General features: G+C 47.0%; 3 protein-coding genes across 3 annotated transcripts; all 3 read right to left on the minus strand.

Moving 5' to 3' along the window:
• Window positions 1-175: 175 nt before the first annotated feature.
• LOC146973148 (G protein-coupled receptor 68-like) lies at window positions 176-1,338 on the minus strand. The gene is made up of 3 exons (XM_085799071.1): window positions 1,180-1,338; window positions 859-1,046; window positions 176-683 (listed from the first exon to the last, which is right to left on the minus strand). Exons 1-3 carry the CDS (start codon window positions 1,336-1,338, stop codon window positions 176-178), a joined length of 855 nt encoding a protein of 284 aa, XP_085655197.1.
• A 6,571-nt stretch (window positions 1,339-7,909) lies between these two features.
• Window positions 7,910-9,073, minus strand: LOC146973149 (uncharacterized). The gene is made up of 3 exons (XM_085799072.1): window positions 8,882-9,073; window positions 8,539-8,726; window positions 7,910-8,429 (listed from the first exon to the last, which is right to left on the minus strand). Exons 1-3 carry the CDS (start codon window positions 9,071-9,073, stop codon window positions 7,910-7,912), a joined length of 900 nt encoding a protein of 299 aa, XP_085655198.1.
• A 1,676-nt stretch (window positions 9,074-10,749) lies between these two features.
• LOC146973150 (mas-related G protein-coupled receptor member A8-like) lies at window positions 10,750-11,890 on the minus strand. The gene is made up of 3 exons (XM_085799073.1): window positions 11,702-11,890; window positions 11,370-11,557; window positions 10,750-11,260 (listed from the first exon to the last, which is right to left on the minus strand). Exons 1-3 carry the CDS (start codon window positions 11,888-11,890, stop codon window positions 10,750-10,752), a joined length of 888 nt encoding a protein of 295 aa, XP_085655199.1.
• Window positions 11,891-17,960: the final 6,070 nt, after the last annotated feature.

Raw genomic sequence — 17,960 nt, forward strand, 5'->3', positions numbered from 1 at the left:
AAATGAACAAAGATAAACAAGATGAATGTTGTTTTGTTTATTACATAAACAATGTAGAAAGAACTTACTACTTACTACAGATGGAAAAATGATACATGTGGTTATAATGGCAGAGTGAATATGCTTAGTGAGACATTCCTCTTTCCTTCTTTCTCTGTCTACATGGAGCAATTTTCTATAAATTGACATCATTCATGCTAATATCAGTGTCACTGTTCATCCTGCAATGACACACACAGGCCAAGAACTTGTCTGCAGCTCCTTTCCTGCTGAAAACATAGAGAAACAAGTCTGCAAGAGGACTGAGCCTTAACAAAAGTACAGCAACAAATATCAAGGTAACATGGCGGCTCATTTCTTTTACTGCAAGGATACCAATGCTGAAGGGCAGGAACAACAGTGTGTAAATAAGTAGCACCAAAACCAAAATGGCCACAATTTGTCGTTTTTCATCAGGAGGGACACTGATGGCTGCAGACAGAGCTTTAATGGTCCCAAACAGGGAGAAGATGAACAGAGGGAGGGGGAGGAGGAAGAAGAGACCAAAGATAAACATTGAGACATAACTAAGAAAGGCGGGTAGAAGGATAAAAGGAAGGATCCAGACCACGACACAGACCACAACAGAGGTCTTGATGTTTCGTCTGAAGCGATACCACAGCGGCCAGGCGATGACCAAATACCTGTAATACACAGACACACACATCGTGTTTGTGGAGCATCTGAATTATGATGAAATAATAATAATAATAGTTTTGATTTATATAGCGCATTTCAAGACACCCAAGGACGCGTAACAATAACATAAAATGTTCAGACAGAGAAAGCTACACACACACTGAGTAGACTGATAGCTACCTTTCCAGGGAAACACACATCATGAATCCAACACTGGCCGTCAGACCATACGTGTGAATTACACTGAAGATTACTTTGATGATGAAATTGTGAGGTTTTGCCACATAAGCGATCATGCAGCAGAACTGAATGATGTCAGAAATGAGAAGGTTGATGATGTAGATCGGAGCCACCTGACCGTCTCTGACCTGCAGGAAAACATTGAGAAGAGTAAACACAGTGGTTGGAAACTGATGACATGTTTTTATCTTGTTCTGCTGAAAACTGCACTCATATGAATTTGTCATGCAACTCTTCCTCAGTCATGAACTAAGTTCTCACCTGAGAGTAAAGTCCATAGATGGCCACTAGGGTCAGTGGGAGGCCGATACTGATGATGATGCACGTTACCACAGTAAACTCAAGTTCTTCATCCCAGTTGTGGTTGATGGAGGCGTTGTAACCTTTGTGCAGCGAGGTGTTGTTATAGAAATCCTCCATTCTTCAGTGTGAAACCTGTTGTTTGAGAGTAGAACATCTTTATGTGTGTATGTGTGTGTGTGTGCATGTGCGCGTGTGTGACTGCGACACCTGTAGCCTAGTTATAGCCCCCAGCTAACCACACAGTGTGCTGATTGAGGGGGAAAAGTATGTCAGGCTTCTTGTTTGTGAATGTTTCTGTAGGTTATGTCTCTTAGTTACTTTCTTTTGTTACTAATGATAATATCAATAACCCACTCATCCTCTTAATTAGACATCAAGACTTTCAATACATATACACATATAAATACATATAGCCTATTGATGTGTGTGTGTGTGACTGCAGTCAGTGGTCATCAATAATTTAACAGTTTTCATGAATGAGGTTATAAATAGATTGTAAGAAATACTATGACACAAACTTTACCTTTGAAAGTTGGAGAACGACCTGGATATTTCCCTTGTTGTCTGGATCAATCTGGTCTCGTGTAATGCAACAATTTGCTTTATCATGAAGGTAATCTCATTTCTTCTTCTTCTTCTTCGTCGTCTTCTGCATTTCAGGAAGTGAACAGGGGTGTTTTTTCTCTTCATACTGCTGAGGTCATTTTTAGTAAAAAAAAAAAAAAGAAAGAAAGAAAGAAAGAAAAAAAAGAGAAAAGAAAGTCCTTTAAAGCCTCAGTATGTAGTAGCTAGGCTATTGGGGCTAAACCGTGACATCCAGCGTTCAGATTCTAGATTGCAGCGCTCACTCACTCACCTCTCCCGTCTGCAAAGTGACGGTGGCCGCCGAGGACAAACACGTTAGCAAACTAACCGCTAACTGCTAACAATATCTCTGACCAATTACTTAAGGTTTTTAATCTTTTTTTTTTTTTTTTTTTTTTTTTTTTAACACACGTGCAGACTCGGGACCCGGCCGGGCGCAGCCCGAACGAGCGACGTGGGCCCGCCCTCCCGTAGGCCCACCACCCGCGGGAGGGTTCATAAGGGGAAGGTGCCGTGTGATTTGGGTGGCAGCCGTGGGCGGGGGCCCCGGCGACCCAATCCCCGGACGACGACTCTGGCTTTAGGGACATGGAATGTCACCTCGCTGGGGGGGAAAGAGCCTGAGCTTGTGCGGGAGGCTGAGAGGTATCGACTAGAGATAGTCGGGCTCACCTCCACGCACAGCCTGGGCTCTGGAACCCAACTCCTTGAGAGAGGTTGGACTCTCTTCCACTCTGGAGTTGCCCATGGTGAGAGGCGGCGAGCTGGTGTGGGCTTGCTCATAGCTCCCCAGCTCAGCCGCCATGTGTTGGAGTTCTCCCCACTTAACGAGAGGGTCGCTTCCCTGCGCCTTCGGGTCGGGGATAGGTCTCTCACTGTCGTTTCGGCCTACGGGCCGAACGGCAGTGCAGAGTACCCGGCCTTCCTGGAGGCCCTGGGAGGGGTGCTGGAAAGTGCCCCAACTGGGGACTCCATCGTTCTGTTGGGGGACTTCAACGCTCACGTGGGCAGCGACAGTGTTACCTGGAGAGGTGTGATTGGGAGGAACGGCCTCCCCGATCTGAACCCGAGCGGTGTTTTGTTATTGGACTTCTGTGCTAGCCACAGTCTGTCCATAACGAACACCATGTTCGAGCATAAGGGTGTCCATCAGTGCACGTGGCACCAGGACACCCTAGGACGGAGGTCAATGATCGACTTTGTAGTCGTGTCATCTGAGTGTCTTGGACACTCGGGTGAAGAGAGGGGCTGAGCTGTCAACTGATCACCACCTGGTGGTGAGTTGGATCCGCTGGCAGGGGAGGAAGCTGGTCAGACCTGGAAGACCCAAGCGTATCGTGAGGGTCTGCTGGGAACGTCTGGCAGAATCCCCTGTCAGGGAGGTCTTCAACTCCCACCTCCGGGAGAGCTTTGACCGGATTCCGAGGGAGGCTGGAGACATTGAGTCCGAATGGACCATGTTCTCCACTTCCATTGTTGACGCGGCCGTCCGGAGCTGCGGCCGTAAGGTCTCCGGCGCCTGTCGCGGCGGCAATCCCCGAACCCGGTGGTGGACACCGGAAGTAAGGGATGCCGTCAAGCTGAAGAAGGAGTCCTACCGAGCCTGGCTAGCTCGGGGGACCCCCGAGGCAGCTGACGGGTACCGGCAGGCCAAGCGGACTGCAGCCCGGGCGGTCACGGAAGCAAAAACTCGGGTCTGGGAAAAGTTCGGGGAGGCCATGGAGGAGGACTACCGGTCAGCCTCGAGGAAATTCTGGCAAACCATCCGGCGCCTCAGGAGGGGGAAGCAGTGCTCCGCCAACACTGTTTACAGTGGAGGAGGGGAGCTGTTGACCTCGACTGGGGACATCGTCGGGCGGTGGAAGGAATACTTCGAGGATCTCCTCAATCCCACTGACACGCCTTCCATCGAGGAAGCAGAGGCTGAGGATTCAGAGGTTGATTCATTCATCACCCAAGCTGAAGTCACTGAGGTAGTCCGGAAGCTCCTCAGTGGCAAGGCACCGGGGGTGGATGAGATCCGCCCTGAGTACCTCAAGTCTCTGGATGTTGCGGGGCTGTCGTGGCTGACACGCCTCTGCAGCATCGCGTGGCAGTCGGGGACAGTGCCTCTGGACTGGCAGACCGGGGTGGTGGTCCCTCTCTTCAAAAAGGGGGACCGGAGGGTGTGTTCCAACTACCGGGGAATCACACTCCTCAGCCTCCCGGGGAAAGTCTATTCCAGGGTGCTGGAGAGGAGAATTCGGCCGATAGTCGAACCTCGGATTCAGGAGGAACAATGCGGTTTTCGCCCTGGCCGTGGAACGCTGGACCAGCTCTACACCCTCCGCAGGGTGCTCGAGGGTGCATGGGAGTTTGCCCAACCAGTCCATATGTGTTTTGTGGACTTGGAGAAGGCTTTTGACCGTGTCCCACGTGGCATCCTGTGGGAGGTGCTCCGAGAGTATGGGGTCGGAGGCCCTCTGCTGAGGGCTGTACGGTCCCTGTATGACCGGAGCAGGAGCTTGGTTCGCATTGCCGGCAGTAAGTCAGACCTGTTCCCGGTGCGTGTTGGACTCCGGCAGGGCTGCCCTTTGTCACCGGTTCTGTTCATTATTTTTATGGACAGAATTTCTAGGCGCAGCCAAGTGCCGGAGGGGGTACGGTTCGGGAGCCACTTGATTTCATCTCTGCTTTTTGCAGATGATGTGGTCTTGTTGGCTCCCTCGAGCCAGGACCTTCAGCATGCACTGGGGCGGTTTGCAGCCGAGTGTGAAGCAGCTGGGATGAGAATCAGCACCTCTAAGTCCGAGGCCATGGTTCTCGACCGGAAAAAGGTGGCTTGCACCCTCCAGGTCGGGGGAGAATTCCTGCCTCAGGTGGAGGAGTTTAAGTATCTTGGGGTCTTGTTCACGAGTGAGGGGAGAACGGAGCGCGAGATCGACAGGCGGATCGGTGCGGCGGCCGCAGTAATGCAGTCATTGTATCGGTCCGTCGTGGTGAAGAAGGAGCTGAGCCGAAAGGCAAAGCTCTCGATTTACCGGTCGATCTACGTTCCCACCCTCACCTATGGTCATGAACTCTGGGTCATGACCGAATGAACGGGATCCCGGATACAAGCGGCCGAAATGAGTTTCCTCCGCAGGGTGGCGGGGCGCTCCCTTAGAGATAGGGTGAGGAGCTCTGTCACCCGGGAGGAGCTCGGAGTAGAGCCGCTGCTCCTCCACATCGAGAGGAGCCAGCTGAGGTGGCTCGGGCACCTGTATAGGATGCCCCCTGGACGCCTCCCTCGTGAGGTGTTCCGGGCATGTCCCACCGGGAGGAGGCCCCGAGGAAGACCCAGGACACGCTGGAGTGACTACGTCACTCGGCTGGCCTGGGAACGCCTTGGGGTCCCCCCGGAAGAGCTGGAGGAAGTGTCCGGGGAGAGGGAAGTCTGGGGATCCCTGCTCCGACTGCTGCCCCCGCGACCCGGACTCGGATAATGCGGCGGACAATGGATGGATGGATGGATGGACACGTGCAGACTTCCACTCGTGCCTTCAGTCATATTTCACTGCAAAAAGTTACACAGGAGGACTTACAGGATGTGCCAGTTACGCAGTGCGGTCCCATGAAGGAAGATCAGAGGACAACATGCTCGGACATAGATACGGTATGATCAGCTGTAACTATGGCGTTGCTAAAAAAAAAAAAAAAAAAGGACGTGGGTCGCTGTGCTCTCCTGCCGGTTCAGCTGCAGCTCCACAGCTGTCAGAGCCTCTGCTGTCCCTCTCTCTTCAGTCTGGTGTTTGGCTGCACTTTGTATAAGAACAGTTCAACATTGTAAGATGTAGCCTAGCTGCTAATGCTAACTAACACCCTGAGTGTTTTGTGACGGCAGAAAAAAACTAAAACAACTATGTCGATCATCCTCCGGGGGCACAAGCACAGACACTCAGTAGTGCGTTTGAGCCATGTTTGTCCAATTTTGCGCACTGTATTCAAAGATGGCGATGCAACATGACAGCCTGTGGTGGGTGCACCTACCACCTATGTATTTGTTAACAATTTCTTCTGAGCTATGAGACGGCTTTCATTTGTATGTGGTTATGATTCGACTTTGTGAAAGCAATATTTGATTTTTGCTAATAAAAAGCCAAATAAGCTACATACTGTCCCTTTAATAAAACACACAGACATACATCTGCAAGAGGACTGAGCTACCAGACGTCCCTGTTATACCTGACCAAAAATGGACCAACATGATGCTGGGCAGGAACAACAGTGTGTAAATCAGTAGTAACAAAACCAAAATGGCCACAATTCGGTCGTTTTTCATCAGGAGGGACACTGATGGCTGCAGACAGAGCTTTAATGGTCCCAGACAGGAAGAACATGAACAGAGGGAGGGGGAGGAGGAAAATACAGTAAGTGCATAGGTGATGTTTCTGGAATAATAGTCGTGAAACAGTAAACAAGGCCAAATACTAAAAGAAAGATTCAGACCATGACAGAGACCACAGCAGAGGTCTTGATGAATTTGAATTTGTCATGAAACTCTTCCTCAGTCATGTACTGAGTTCTCACCAGAGAGTAAAGTCCATGGATGGCCACTAGGGGCAGGCTGATACTGATGATGATGCACAACACCACATGTAGGGGAGGGTGCTGCTTCTACCTTATCTATATTCGTGCTGTTGTAGTCATAGTTGCAGTCATAGTCGATGTTGCCTCTTGCCTCCATTCTTCAGTGTGAAACCTGTTGTTTGAGATAAGAGCAAGTTTCTAATGTCGACCTGACATTGTTCAGTGACGATACTCATGCTGTCAACCTCAGTTCACTGGTCTTTAAAGCAGAAGAGACTTTACTGTTAATAACTTTACTGTTTTCATCAGGTTATAAATAAAATGAGATAAATGATGTAACACAAACTTTACATTTGAACGCTGCTGGATCACAACCTGGATGAATTTCTTTTAGCAGAGTCTGTTGTTTCTCATTTAAATCCACACAGTCTAATAATGTGTAATTGAGCAACACAGCATGATAAGTCATGAGGGAGGTCCTTAAAGGGATAGTAGCATTTTTTTTAAAGTGGGGTTGTATGATCTACAAATAGCCCCTAAGTACTTTAATTGCAGTAGAAGACTCTCTGCACTCCTCCCGTTAGCAACGCCAGCCCATAGCCCTGCCCAGAGATTTACAACATACAGTGTTGTGAATGGACCCAAAGAAACGGCCTATTTTTGTGGCCTAAAAGAGGTTTTACCTGAAAAAAAAATACACAGTTCCATTGTTCGCTATAATATAATTTTTTCCAGCCCTTCAAAGTGCAGGAAAAACTCAGTTTTTATTTGGAGCTAACCAACTGCTGATCGGCGGGTGCTAACCCTGGGCGGAGGGATACGTGAGTTGGTTAGGTCCAAATAAAAACTGCGTTTTTCCTGCACTTTGAGCGGCTGGAAAAAATTATATTATAGCGAACAACAGAATTGTGTATTTTTTTTTCACGTAAAATCTCTTTTAGGCCGCGAGAATAGGCCGTTTCTTTGGGTCCATTCACAACACTGTATGTTGTAAATCTCTGGGCAGGGCTATGGGCTGGCATTGCTAACGGGAGGAGTGCAGAGAGTCTTCTACTGCAATTAAAGTACTTAGGGGCTATTTGTGGATCATACAACCCCACTTTAAAAAAATGCTACTATCCCTTTAATGATGTGATCTCTGCCTCATCTAATCTTCACCACTGAGGAAGACAGATGTAGTTTTCTAGTGAATTCATTGCTGGGAGTCACATTTATGTTAAAAACTAGAAAAGTGTAGCTGCTTTGCTTCTCTGTGTCTTTGTCTTCTGTTTATTGTAGTTAGAATAAAGCTGCCCTGAAAGGTGCTCAAATTTAAAATGAACAAAGACAAACAAGCTGAATGTTGTTTTGTTTATTACATAAACAATGTAGAAAGAACTTACTACAAAAACTACAGTTCTAGTTGGAAACTCTTTATAACTTTGTAAGAGTTTAAGAATCAGAAAAATAGACAAATAAAGATGGAAAAGTGATAGATGTGGTTATAATGGCAGAATGAATATGCTTAGTGAGACATTTCTCTTTCCTTCTTTCTCTGTCAACATGGAGCGACTGCCTATAAGTTGATATCATTCATGCTGATATCAGTGTCACTGTTCATCCTGCAATGACACACACAGGCCAAGAACTTGTCTGTAGCTCCTTTCCTACTGAAAACATACAGAAACAAGTCTGCAAGAGGACTGAGCCTTAACAAAAGTTCAGCAACAAATATGAAGGTAACATGACACATTTCTTTTCCTGCAAGGAACCTAATGCTGATGGGCAGGAACAACAGTGTGTAAATAAGTAGCACCAAAACCAAAATGGCCACAATTCGTCGTTTTTCATCAGGAGGGACACTGATGGCTGCAGACAGAGCTTTAATGGTCCTAAACAGGAAGAATATGAACAGAGGGAGGGGAAGGAAAAAGAAAAGACCAAATATAAATGTTAAGGCATAATTAATAAAGATGGGTGGGAGAAGGAGAAGGAGAAGGAGAAGAGGAAGGATCCAGACCACAACGCAGACCACAACAGAGGTCTTGATGTTTCTTCTGAAGCGGTACCACAGCGGCCAGGCGATGACCAAATACCTGTAATACACAGACACACACATCGTCTTTGTGGAGCATCTGAGTTATGATGAAATAAAATGTTCAGACAGAGAAAAGTTACACACACACTGAGTAGACTGATAGCTACCTTTCCAGGGCGATGCACACCATGAATCCAACACTGGCCATCAGACTATACATGTAAATTGCACCGATGATTACTTTGATGATGAAATTCTCAGGTTTTGCCACATAAACGATCATGGAGCAGAGCTGTATGAGGTCAGAAATGAGAAGGTTGATGATGTAGATCGGAGCCACCTGACCGTCTCTGACCTGCAGGAAAACATTGAGAAGAGTAAACACAGTGGTTAGAAACATGTTGTGATGTTTTTATCTTGTTCTGCTGAACAAACTGCACTCATATGATTTATTTTAATGTATTTTTTTATTTGATCAAACTCCTCCTCAGTCATTAACTGAGTTCTCACCTGAGAGTAAAGTCCATAGATGGCCGCTAGGGTCAGTGGGAGGCCGATACTGATGATGATGAACGTTACTACATCGTCAATAAACTGAACTTCTTCATCTATGATGGGGGTGATGGTGTTGTTTTCATTGTCATACTTGATGTTGTTGTTGTAGCCTTCATGCAGCGAGATGTTGTTATAGAAATCTTCCATTCTTCAGTGTGAAACCTGTTGTTCGAGAGTAGAACATCTTGATGTTCACTTCATACTGTTTAGTGATGATGCTAAAGCTGTGAAGTGCTGCTCACACAAATAGAGATGTTTGAATTCACTTCATTCGAGATGGTGGAAATAAAATTTTCTTTTCGCAAACAAAGAAATTCACATTCTCCCTCCTTCTTGTGCCATGTGGGCTCAGCAACTGTCTTCTACGGTGGCCCTGAGAGCTCAATATACTGCAGCTTAAAATAACACATGCACACAAACACACTACAATTCAGGAAACAACTTCACAGCTGACGATGCATGCACTGCAAAAACAGATAACTGCAAAAACTTGTGTCCCCAGAAAAACCTCTGTTGTATTGTGAGTTCTTCAGCACATGTGTTGTCAAATTAATGATGTTGTTTTCTATCTCTTTAGTTTGAGTGTTTGCATGCTGCAGTGTGTTGAGCCCTCATGGCCACCGTAATCTTCCGCCATCTTGAGTCGTTTCCTCTCTTTACCACCATCTTGTTAAAATCTGTCTGGTTAGTTGCAGCGACTGCTCTGAATCAGACATCTTAATCTTAATCTAATCCACTCAATCTTGAGTGTCTGCTGATGTGTTTTATGTTTAAAAATTGTGAATATTACGCACTACTGAAATGATAATTTTGAATTTAAAGTGAATCATTAGTCAAAAGTATACAGTAAAATTTGAGGCTGTGTCTATATTGGCTGTACTTTCACTGGTTCAGGATATCCCCCCATGATAACTGTAATAAAGTAATTTAATACAAATGTTTAGAATCAATATTACGATAGTTAAACATTGATTTCCTACCGATGTTCCACACAGTACAACTGCAGTACAGTGTAAATTTAAAAAAACAACAACTGCATTTTAGCCCACATCTCAAAAACATAAGGCAAGAGAGAGGAAAAACATAAAAAACAGTCCAGGTCCTTTGTCATGTATAAATATCTTTACAGTTTTTCTGAATGATGTTAGACACAGATTGAGAGAAATAATGCAGCAGAAATTTTACCTTTGAAAGCTGGTGGAAAATAACCTGGATGTTTATTTTGCCAATTTCTTGTCAGTCTGGTCACATCTATGCAGTAACTCTGCAATATATGGCACGAAGGAGGTTCTTCATCTAATCTCTGCTTCATCTTATCTCTGCTGTTGTGTTGTTTTTACACTGACAAATGTCATTTTTAATATAAACCATGTTTTCCTATATACTTATAGTGAAAATATGCATTAATTTAATTCCACAAATCTATACTAAAGCAGATTTTTAATAATGACAACCTTCAAGTGAGAGGAATGTTATCAGAAAGTTGTGGGTAAAGAGCTAAACGTGTTCAAATTTACAATGAATAAACATTATCAAACAGTATGTTCATAAGAAATAATGTAGAAAGAACTTACAACAATTGGTTAGACATTATTTATAAACAGGAGAAAGTTAAACATGCAGAAAAAAGAAAAAGATATAGCTTTATAGCTATTTCTTGAAGCTGTCACAGTGCAGCACAGCAGGTGAAGCCACAATTAAACGTCTTGTTGAAACGTCAGAAGCATCAGTCTCTGTCTTGTCTCATTTGCTTACATTTCCTCTTCCATTTTCTATCTGTTCTTGTTTCTAACAATATTTTTTAACAATAATTGTGTTATCATTCATCCTGTTGTTCTGCTGATGTCACTTTCAATGTTCATCCTGCAACGACAGACCAAAGCCAACAACTTGTCCACAGCTCCTTTCCTACTGAAAAAATACAGAAACAAGTCTGTAAGAGGACTGAATTTTAGCAAAAGGTCAGAGACAAACCAGAAGATATCATCACTTCTTTCTTCTCCTGCAAGGAACCAAACGATGCTGGGCAGGAACAACAGTGTGTAAATAAGTAGCACCAAAACCAAAATGGCCACAATTCGTCGTTTTTCATCAGGAGGGACACTGATGGCTGCAGACAGAGCTTTAATGGTCCCAGACAGGAAGAATATGAACAGAGGGAGGGGAAGGAGGAAAATGAGTGCATAGATGATTCGCCTGAAATAATAACTGGTCATGAAATGGAAAAAAAGGCCAATGATTAAAAGAAGGATCCAGACCACAACACAGATCATGACAGAGGTCTTGATGTTTCGTCTGAAGCGGTACCACAGCGGCCAGGCGACGACCAAATACCTGTAATACACAGACACACAGATCGTCTTTGTGGAGCATCTGAATTATGATGAAATGAAATGATCAGACAGAGAAAATTTACACACACACTGAGTAGACTGATAGCTACCTTTCCAGGGAAACACACACCATGATGCAAATGCTGGCCATCAGACCATAAATGTATGTAAAATTAAGGATTTCTTCGATGATCAAATTCTCAGGTTTTGCCACATAAACGATCATGCAGCAGAGTTGAATGAGGTCAGAAATGAGAAGGTTGATGATGTAGATCGGAGCCACGTGATCCTTTCTGACCTGCAGGAAAACATTGAGAAGAGTAAACACAGTGGTTGGAAACATGTTGTGAGCTGATGACATGTTTTTATCTTGTTCTGCTGAAAACTGCACTCATATGAATTTGTCATCAAACTCTTCCTCAGTCATGAACTGAGTTCTCACCAGAGAGTAAAGTTGATAGATGGCCACTAGGGTCAGTGGCAGGCCGATACTGATGATGATGCACAACACCACGTCCCTGATGAATACAAGTTTCATAATGTTGCTGATGTCAGTTTCATCATTGGACTCGATGTTGCTGTTTTTGTAACTTTTGTCCACTGAGGTGCTGTTGATGTAGAAATATTCCATCTTCCTACTGTATAAAATCTGTTGTTAGAGAGAAGAGCATGCATTTTAATGTAGACCTCACATCATTCAGTGATAATCCTGAAGCACGTACAGAGGAGGGAGCGGTGGGTGCTGGAGCATCTTCCCCTTTGTCGCTGCCTCTTTTTGTGTGTGTGTGTGTGTGTGTGTGTGTGAAGGCCTCCCTCTGGCCCTTCAAGAAAAACATTTGACAAATAATAATAATAATTTTAGATAAATGAGGACCTGACCTTGGTCACATGATCCACCTGACCTCATGAGAATAATTGCTTATTGCAATTTCTGCTGGTGTACAACTGGTGACCTAGTGAATAGTTTTTGCAGTGGTATTCGTGCACATTGTGTGTGTGTGTGTGTGCGTGTGCATGTGCACGTGTGTGACTGCGACACCTGTAGCCTATAAATTGAGTTATAGCCCCCAGCTAACCACACAGTGTGCTGCTTGAGGGGAAAAAGTATGTCAGGCTTCTTGTTTGTGAATGTTTCTGTAGGTTATGTCTCTTTGTTACTTTCTTTTGTTATTAATGATAATATCAATAACCCACTCATCCTCTTAATTAGACATCAAGGGCCCTAGTTTGCTGGCGCAGCGCAGGTGGCGCAAGGTAGCGCAGCCGGTCTAATGCAAGTTTCGACCAGCGCAGCCTAGCGCAAAGTCAGATTGGAAGATTGGCAGATCGCGCTGCGCTGAGATAGGCGTGGCCGCGCAGCAGGGGGAGGCGTCACAGATTCAGCTTGGTGCAGTGCAAGTTTTGTGCGAAAATGTCCCGCCGAGGTTGCGCTGAAAGCTCGCCACCTCCAACCAGGTCTAATCTCAGCGCAGAGCGAAGCGCAGCAGGTGCAGTGGAAGTTTGGCTGACTGACCTGCAGTGCACACACGTCACCAAGACCTCACAGGCAGATCTCCACAGTTCCAGACACATTTCAATGCAATAAATATCCACAATAACCACTATTTAATGCAACTAACGGAATCAACACGTGAATTTATATCTATATAGATTGTCCCGTCACATCTGACGTCAGATCAAAGCAGAGATCAAAGGCTGTGGCACGCGCAATGGAAACTCCACCTGAATTAACACAGCAGGGACGAACTGGCACTGAAAAGCAGCTGTGGATGTCCCAAAAGCAGGACTGAGGGTGGATGACTGCATGTCGCTGCCGTGTTGAGATACCACTCTGCCCTTGTGATGATCGCTTTATTTATTTATTTACTTATTAATTCATTAGCGGAGAGCGACCGCATCACGCAGCCGTAATGAAAAACAAAACACAAATCTTCATCTCTCTTAGTCCACCACAACAGCCTCGGTATCAGATAGTCAGTATATAGCCTACTACAGTATACTCAGCATCTCTATCACAGAGAAAAAAAGAGCCGGACAGAGAGAGAGAGAGAGAGGAGGACAGAGAGAGAGAGAGAGAGAGAGAGAGAGAGAGAGAGAGAGGGAGGGAGAGAGAGCGCGCGTCCTTTACGCTGATTTAATCCACATGGTCTTTGTTTATGTTGTGATTAGTGTACACCTGTCATCTTGCTTACATAGGGTTTGAATAAATGTGAGTTTCTTTATTAGTGTATTAGTTGTTTCTTAGATTGGGTAGGGGTTCTCAGTGTATCAGATCAATCCTGGTTAAGTATATTATGTTACGGCCCCAGCCTATGGCTGTGTCCTGTCTGTGTGTGTTTGCGTGGGTGTGTCTGCTGTGTGGGTGTGTTTACAGGCTGCTGATTGCGGACCGGCTGGAAGCGTCTGTGCATGGTTCCCTGATTGGCTGGCTGATATAAACCCCTGCCGTGGGCTGCCTCACTCTCTAACTCATCCCGAGACCTTCAACCTGCTGCACCTCTTTTGTTATGTTCTGCACCTGACAACATGCACCATACATACTGCATACCACTCAAACACCTGCACACACCACTGACGCTCACTCCCACACCCCATCGCACATTTCCTTTGTTGTCAACTCAATAAATTACATTGTATTTTGATCCATCGCGCTGCCTTGCCCTTTGTGTTGTTGCGGCCTCAGAGCCGGGCGTAACAAGTTGGGAGCTCGTCCGTCCTTTTGAACCTGCTGGGCGTCTAGTGGATTGGTTGCCTGGTGGGTATGTATTTCGCCAGGGACGTCTGTGTGAGCGCAGCAGTTGGATACTGCTGTGTGGGTAATTGGCGGCGCGTGGCGATGGTGCGATATGGTTAGTAGTTCTTGAGTGACGTCAGATAGGGGTTCCCTGTTCCCTGAGGGGGATTCCCGAGGTGAGGCGTGACGTATTTGTCCATATATGGTGTTGGTTGTGTTGCCGCGCATGCGGTGTGTGCGTCGGGAGCAGGTGTGTTTGTTCGACAGCTGATTCATTCATTCATGCGTGCGAGATGGGTCATGGTGGAAGCGGAGAAAGGTGAGTGTTGGACAAGGTGTGTGTGCATTGTTTTGTCGGAGTTTTTCCTGGTAGGTATAGCGGCGTCTCCCCTTTGGGATTCGTCGTGGGGGGTTGTTAGTGTTGGGGTACGGTGGTTGAGAGCTTCCCTTTCCCTTTTCCCTTAATTTGCTCGGGAGCACTGCTCGTGGTTACGGGGCGGTGGCCAGTTTACTGGGTGCTGCTTGCGTGCCAGCGGGCGCTAGGTGCGTAAATACCCGCCGCTACGCCCCATGAAGACTAGGGGGGAGTTAGGTAGTAAGAGTCTGGTTAGGCAGATAGCTAGCGGAGGAACTCCGACTTGAGGCTGAAGGCCGTGAAGCGCACAGGTGAGTCCGACACTTAATTTTTTCTCCGTGTGTTTTTTTTTTTTCCCTCTCGATGGATGAGTTGGTGAAGGCGTTTGTAGCGAGGCCGTCTGAGCAGTTGCTGGACGAGTGCTCAAGGGAGCAGTTGGTTAAATTGGCTGACTTTTACAAGGTCGATGTTGGGGACAGACGCGTAAAAGAGGGCGTTCGGGCCAATTTAAAGGTGGAGTTGTGTAAAATGGGGATTTTGGACGCAGAGAAGGGAGCCAGTGCTTCTGTGTGTGAGGACTCGTTTCCGCTTGTGGCTGGTCCTGGTGTTGGTCCTGCGTTGTCTTTCGAGCAGCAGAAGGAGTTGCTGGAGCTGCGTCTGAAGTTAGAGGCAGAGAAAGCAGACAGGGAATTGTCTGTGGAGAAGATGAAGCAGGAGACTGAGTTTGCGAAGCTGGAGCTGCAGAGGCAGCAGCTGCAGTTGGTTCGTGAGGGAAGAGCAGCCGCGGCTGATGTGTTACCTGGTGGATCCTCTGTGTTTGGGGGGAGTCCGGTAAGGACTGGTACAGGTAATGATTTGAGTGATTTGAAACTTGTGCCTAAATTTAATGAACGTGATCCGGAGACGTTTTTTCTCATGTTTGAGCGTCTGGGGGATGCACGGGGGTGGTCTGAGGCCACGCGCACGTTGTTGTTGCAGTGTGTGATAACCGGCAGGGCCCAGGAGGCGTATTCGTCCTTGAGTAGCATTGAGTGTGGGAGCTACGCACTGGTAAAGTCAGCTATTCTGAAGGCGTTTGAGCTGGTTCCTGAGGCGTACCGCCAGCGGTTTAGGACGTGGAGGAGAGGTGAGAAGTCACACATGGAATTTGTACGTGACTTGTCCACTCATTTTGATCGCTGGTGTGTTGCTGCGGAAGTGGAATCGTTTGATGATCTGCGAGAGCTGGCTATTTTGGAGCAGTTTAAGAGCTCGGTGTCGGAGCGCATTGCGACTTACATCAGTGAGCGCAAGGTTAAGACGGCAGCCGAGGCCGCTGCCTTGGCCGATGACTATGTGCTGACGCACGGGGGGGGTGCTCCTGTGGCTCGCGGTGGCGGGTTCAGGGACACTTCGTCCGGCGGCAGTTCGTGGTCTGGCCGACATGTAAGACCAGCCGAGCAGCAGAGGAACGATCGTGGTGCACGTGAGTCTGATAAAGTGTGTAGTTTCTGTCACAAGCGGGGCCATTGGAGGCGTGATTGTTATGCGTTAAAGTCCAGGCCTAAACATACGGAGTCCAGTTTTTCCCCCAAGCCGGCAATGCTTGTTGCGCCGGTCTTGGAGGGGTTACCGGCAGATGGTGAGGCGGGGCCTCAGGTGGCCGGTGTGGGGCTCAAGTCTTTTGAGCCTTTTATCAGTGAAGGTGTTGTTTCTCTGGTAGGTGGGGACGAGTGTGTGCGCGTGAAGATATTGCGAGATACTGCCGCTTTTGATTCTTTCATTTTGACATCAGTCTTACCGTTTTCAGATGCGACCTACACTGGGTCGTTTATCCCTGTGCTTGGGATGGGATTGAAAGTTTTGCGTGTGCCTCAGCACAAAATGATGTTGTCTTGTGATCTGTTTCAGGGTGAAGTGGTGGTTGGTGTGCGGCCGGCGTTGCCTCTAGATGGAATCGAGGTGATTTTGGGTAATGATATATGCGGTAGTAGAGTGTGGGCTGATGTGCCCCCTCCTATTGTGGTTCCGGTGCCCCTCGTGAGCAGTGACCCTGATAAGAACGAGAGGGAGTTCCCTGATGTATTTACTGCATGCGCTGTGACGCGTGCCATGGCGCGCGCGCAAGAGGATGAGAGTTCCGCAGCAGAGGCTGACGGTTCACTACAGAATGATGTAACATGTCCTGATGTCCCTTGGTCTGTCTCTTGCAGTGAGTTGGTGGAGCAGCAGCAGACGGATCCCTCCCTCAAGGCGTTGCTGGAGTTGGTTTGCCCTGTTGGTGAGGTGGAAAATCATGCACAGTGCTATTTTGTTGCTAATGGGGTGTTGATGAGAAAATGGGTGCCGCAGTGGGAAACCTTTGTTGGGGATCCTGTATTGCAAGTTGTTGTTCCCTCTAAGTTTCGCAGCTTGGTGTTGCAGATTTCCCATGACGAGAGTGGTCACTTGGGCGTCAGGAAGACATATGACCGCATCCTGAGGTATTTCTTCTGGCCCCGGTTGAAGAGGGATGTGTCGGCCTATATAAAATCATGTCATGTGTGTCAGGTCACCAGTAAGCCTAATCAGACCCTCAAGCCTGTTCCTTTGGTCCCAGTACGTGCTTTGAGTCAGCCATTTGAGCACCTTGTCATTGATTGTGTGGGGCCCTTGCCACCTTCGAGGTCAGGAGTTTGTTATTTACTCACAGTGATGTGCCAGAGCACAAGGTATCCAGCGGCTTACCCGCTGCGCACGATCACGGCCAGGTCTGTGGTGCGTGCGTTGTCGCAGTTTATGTCAGTTTTTGGTGTTCCCAGAGTCATTCAGTCCGACCAGGGGTCTAATTTTTCTTCTCATCTGTTTTCCCAGGTCCTGAAATTGTTGCGGATCAAGCATAATCAGGCCTCTGCCTACCACGCGCAAAGTCAAGGCGTTCTGGAGAGATTTCACCAGACTCTGAAGTCAATGTTGCGTGCGTATTGTGTTGAAATGTCAAGTGATTGGGAAGAGGGTTTACCATGGCTGTTGTTGGCCGCTAGGGAAGTCGTTCAAGAGAGCATAGGGTTTAGTCCCAACGACCTTGTGTTTGGTCATACTGTTCGGGGCCCTTTGGCCCTCTTGCGTGACAATTGGAAGGAGGAGGAGCCTCCTCAGAATCTTCTGGAGTATGTGTATGGTTTTCGCTACAGGTTGTACAGGGCTCAGGAAGTAGCTAAGAGTAGATTGGAGGGTGCGCAGAGCAAAATGAAAAAACATTATGACCGTGGGGTTGAGAACCGTGTTTTTCTCCCAGGGGATCAGGTCTTGGCTCTGTTGCCCATTGTAACTTCCCCTTTTCAAGCTAAGTTTTTTGGTCCTTACTCTGTGGTAAAGAAGTTGTCTGACCTGAATTACTTGGTTGCTACTCCAGATCGTAGGTCTTCTACTCAACTGTGTCATGTGAATTTGTTGAAACCCTACTGTGTTCGTGTGCAGGAGGCCAGTGAGGTGGTGCAGCCGTCGGATGTCCATCCTGCCTGTGTGTCTGCTTCTTCATCCCCTGTGGTGGCAGAGCAGGGAGGGGACGGCGTCCCAGGCCCTGATGATGCTGTACTCTATGGTCGGCTCAAGAATTCTGAGATTTTGCAGAATTTAGATGGTTTGTTTGGT

Source organism: Trachurus japonicus, chromosome 15 (assembly GCF_045865225.1).
Source record: "Trachurus japonicus isolate A0001 chromosome 15, Traja_1.0".
Classification (NCBI taxonomy): Eukaryota; Metazoa; Chordata; class Actinopteri; order Carangiformes; family Carangidae; genus Trachurus; species Trachurus japonicus.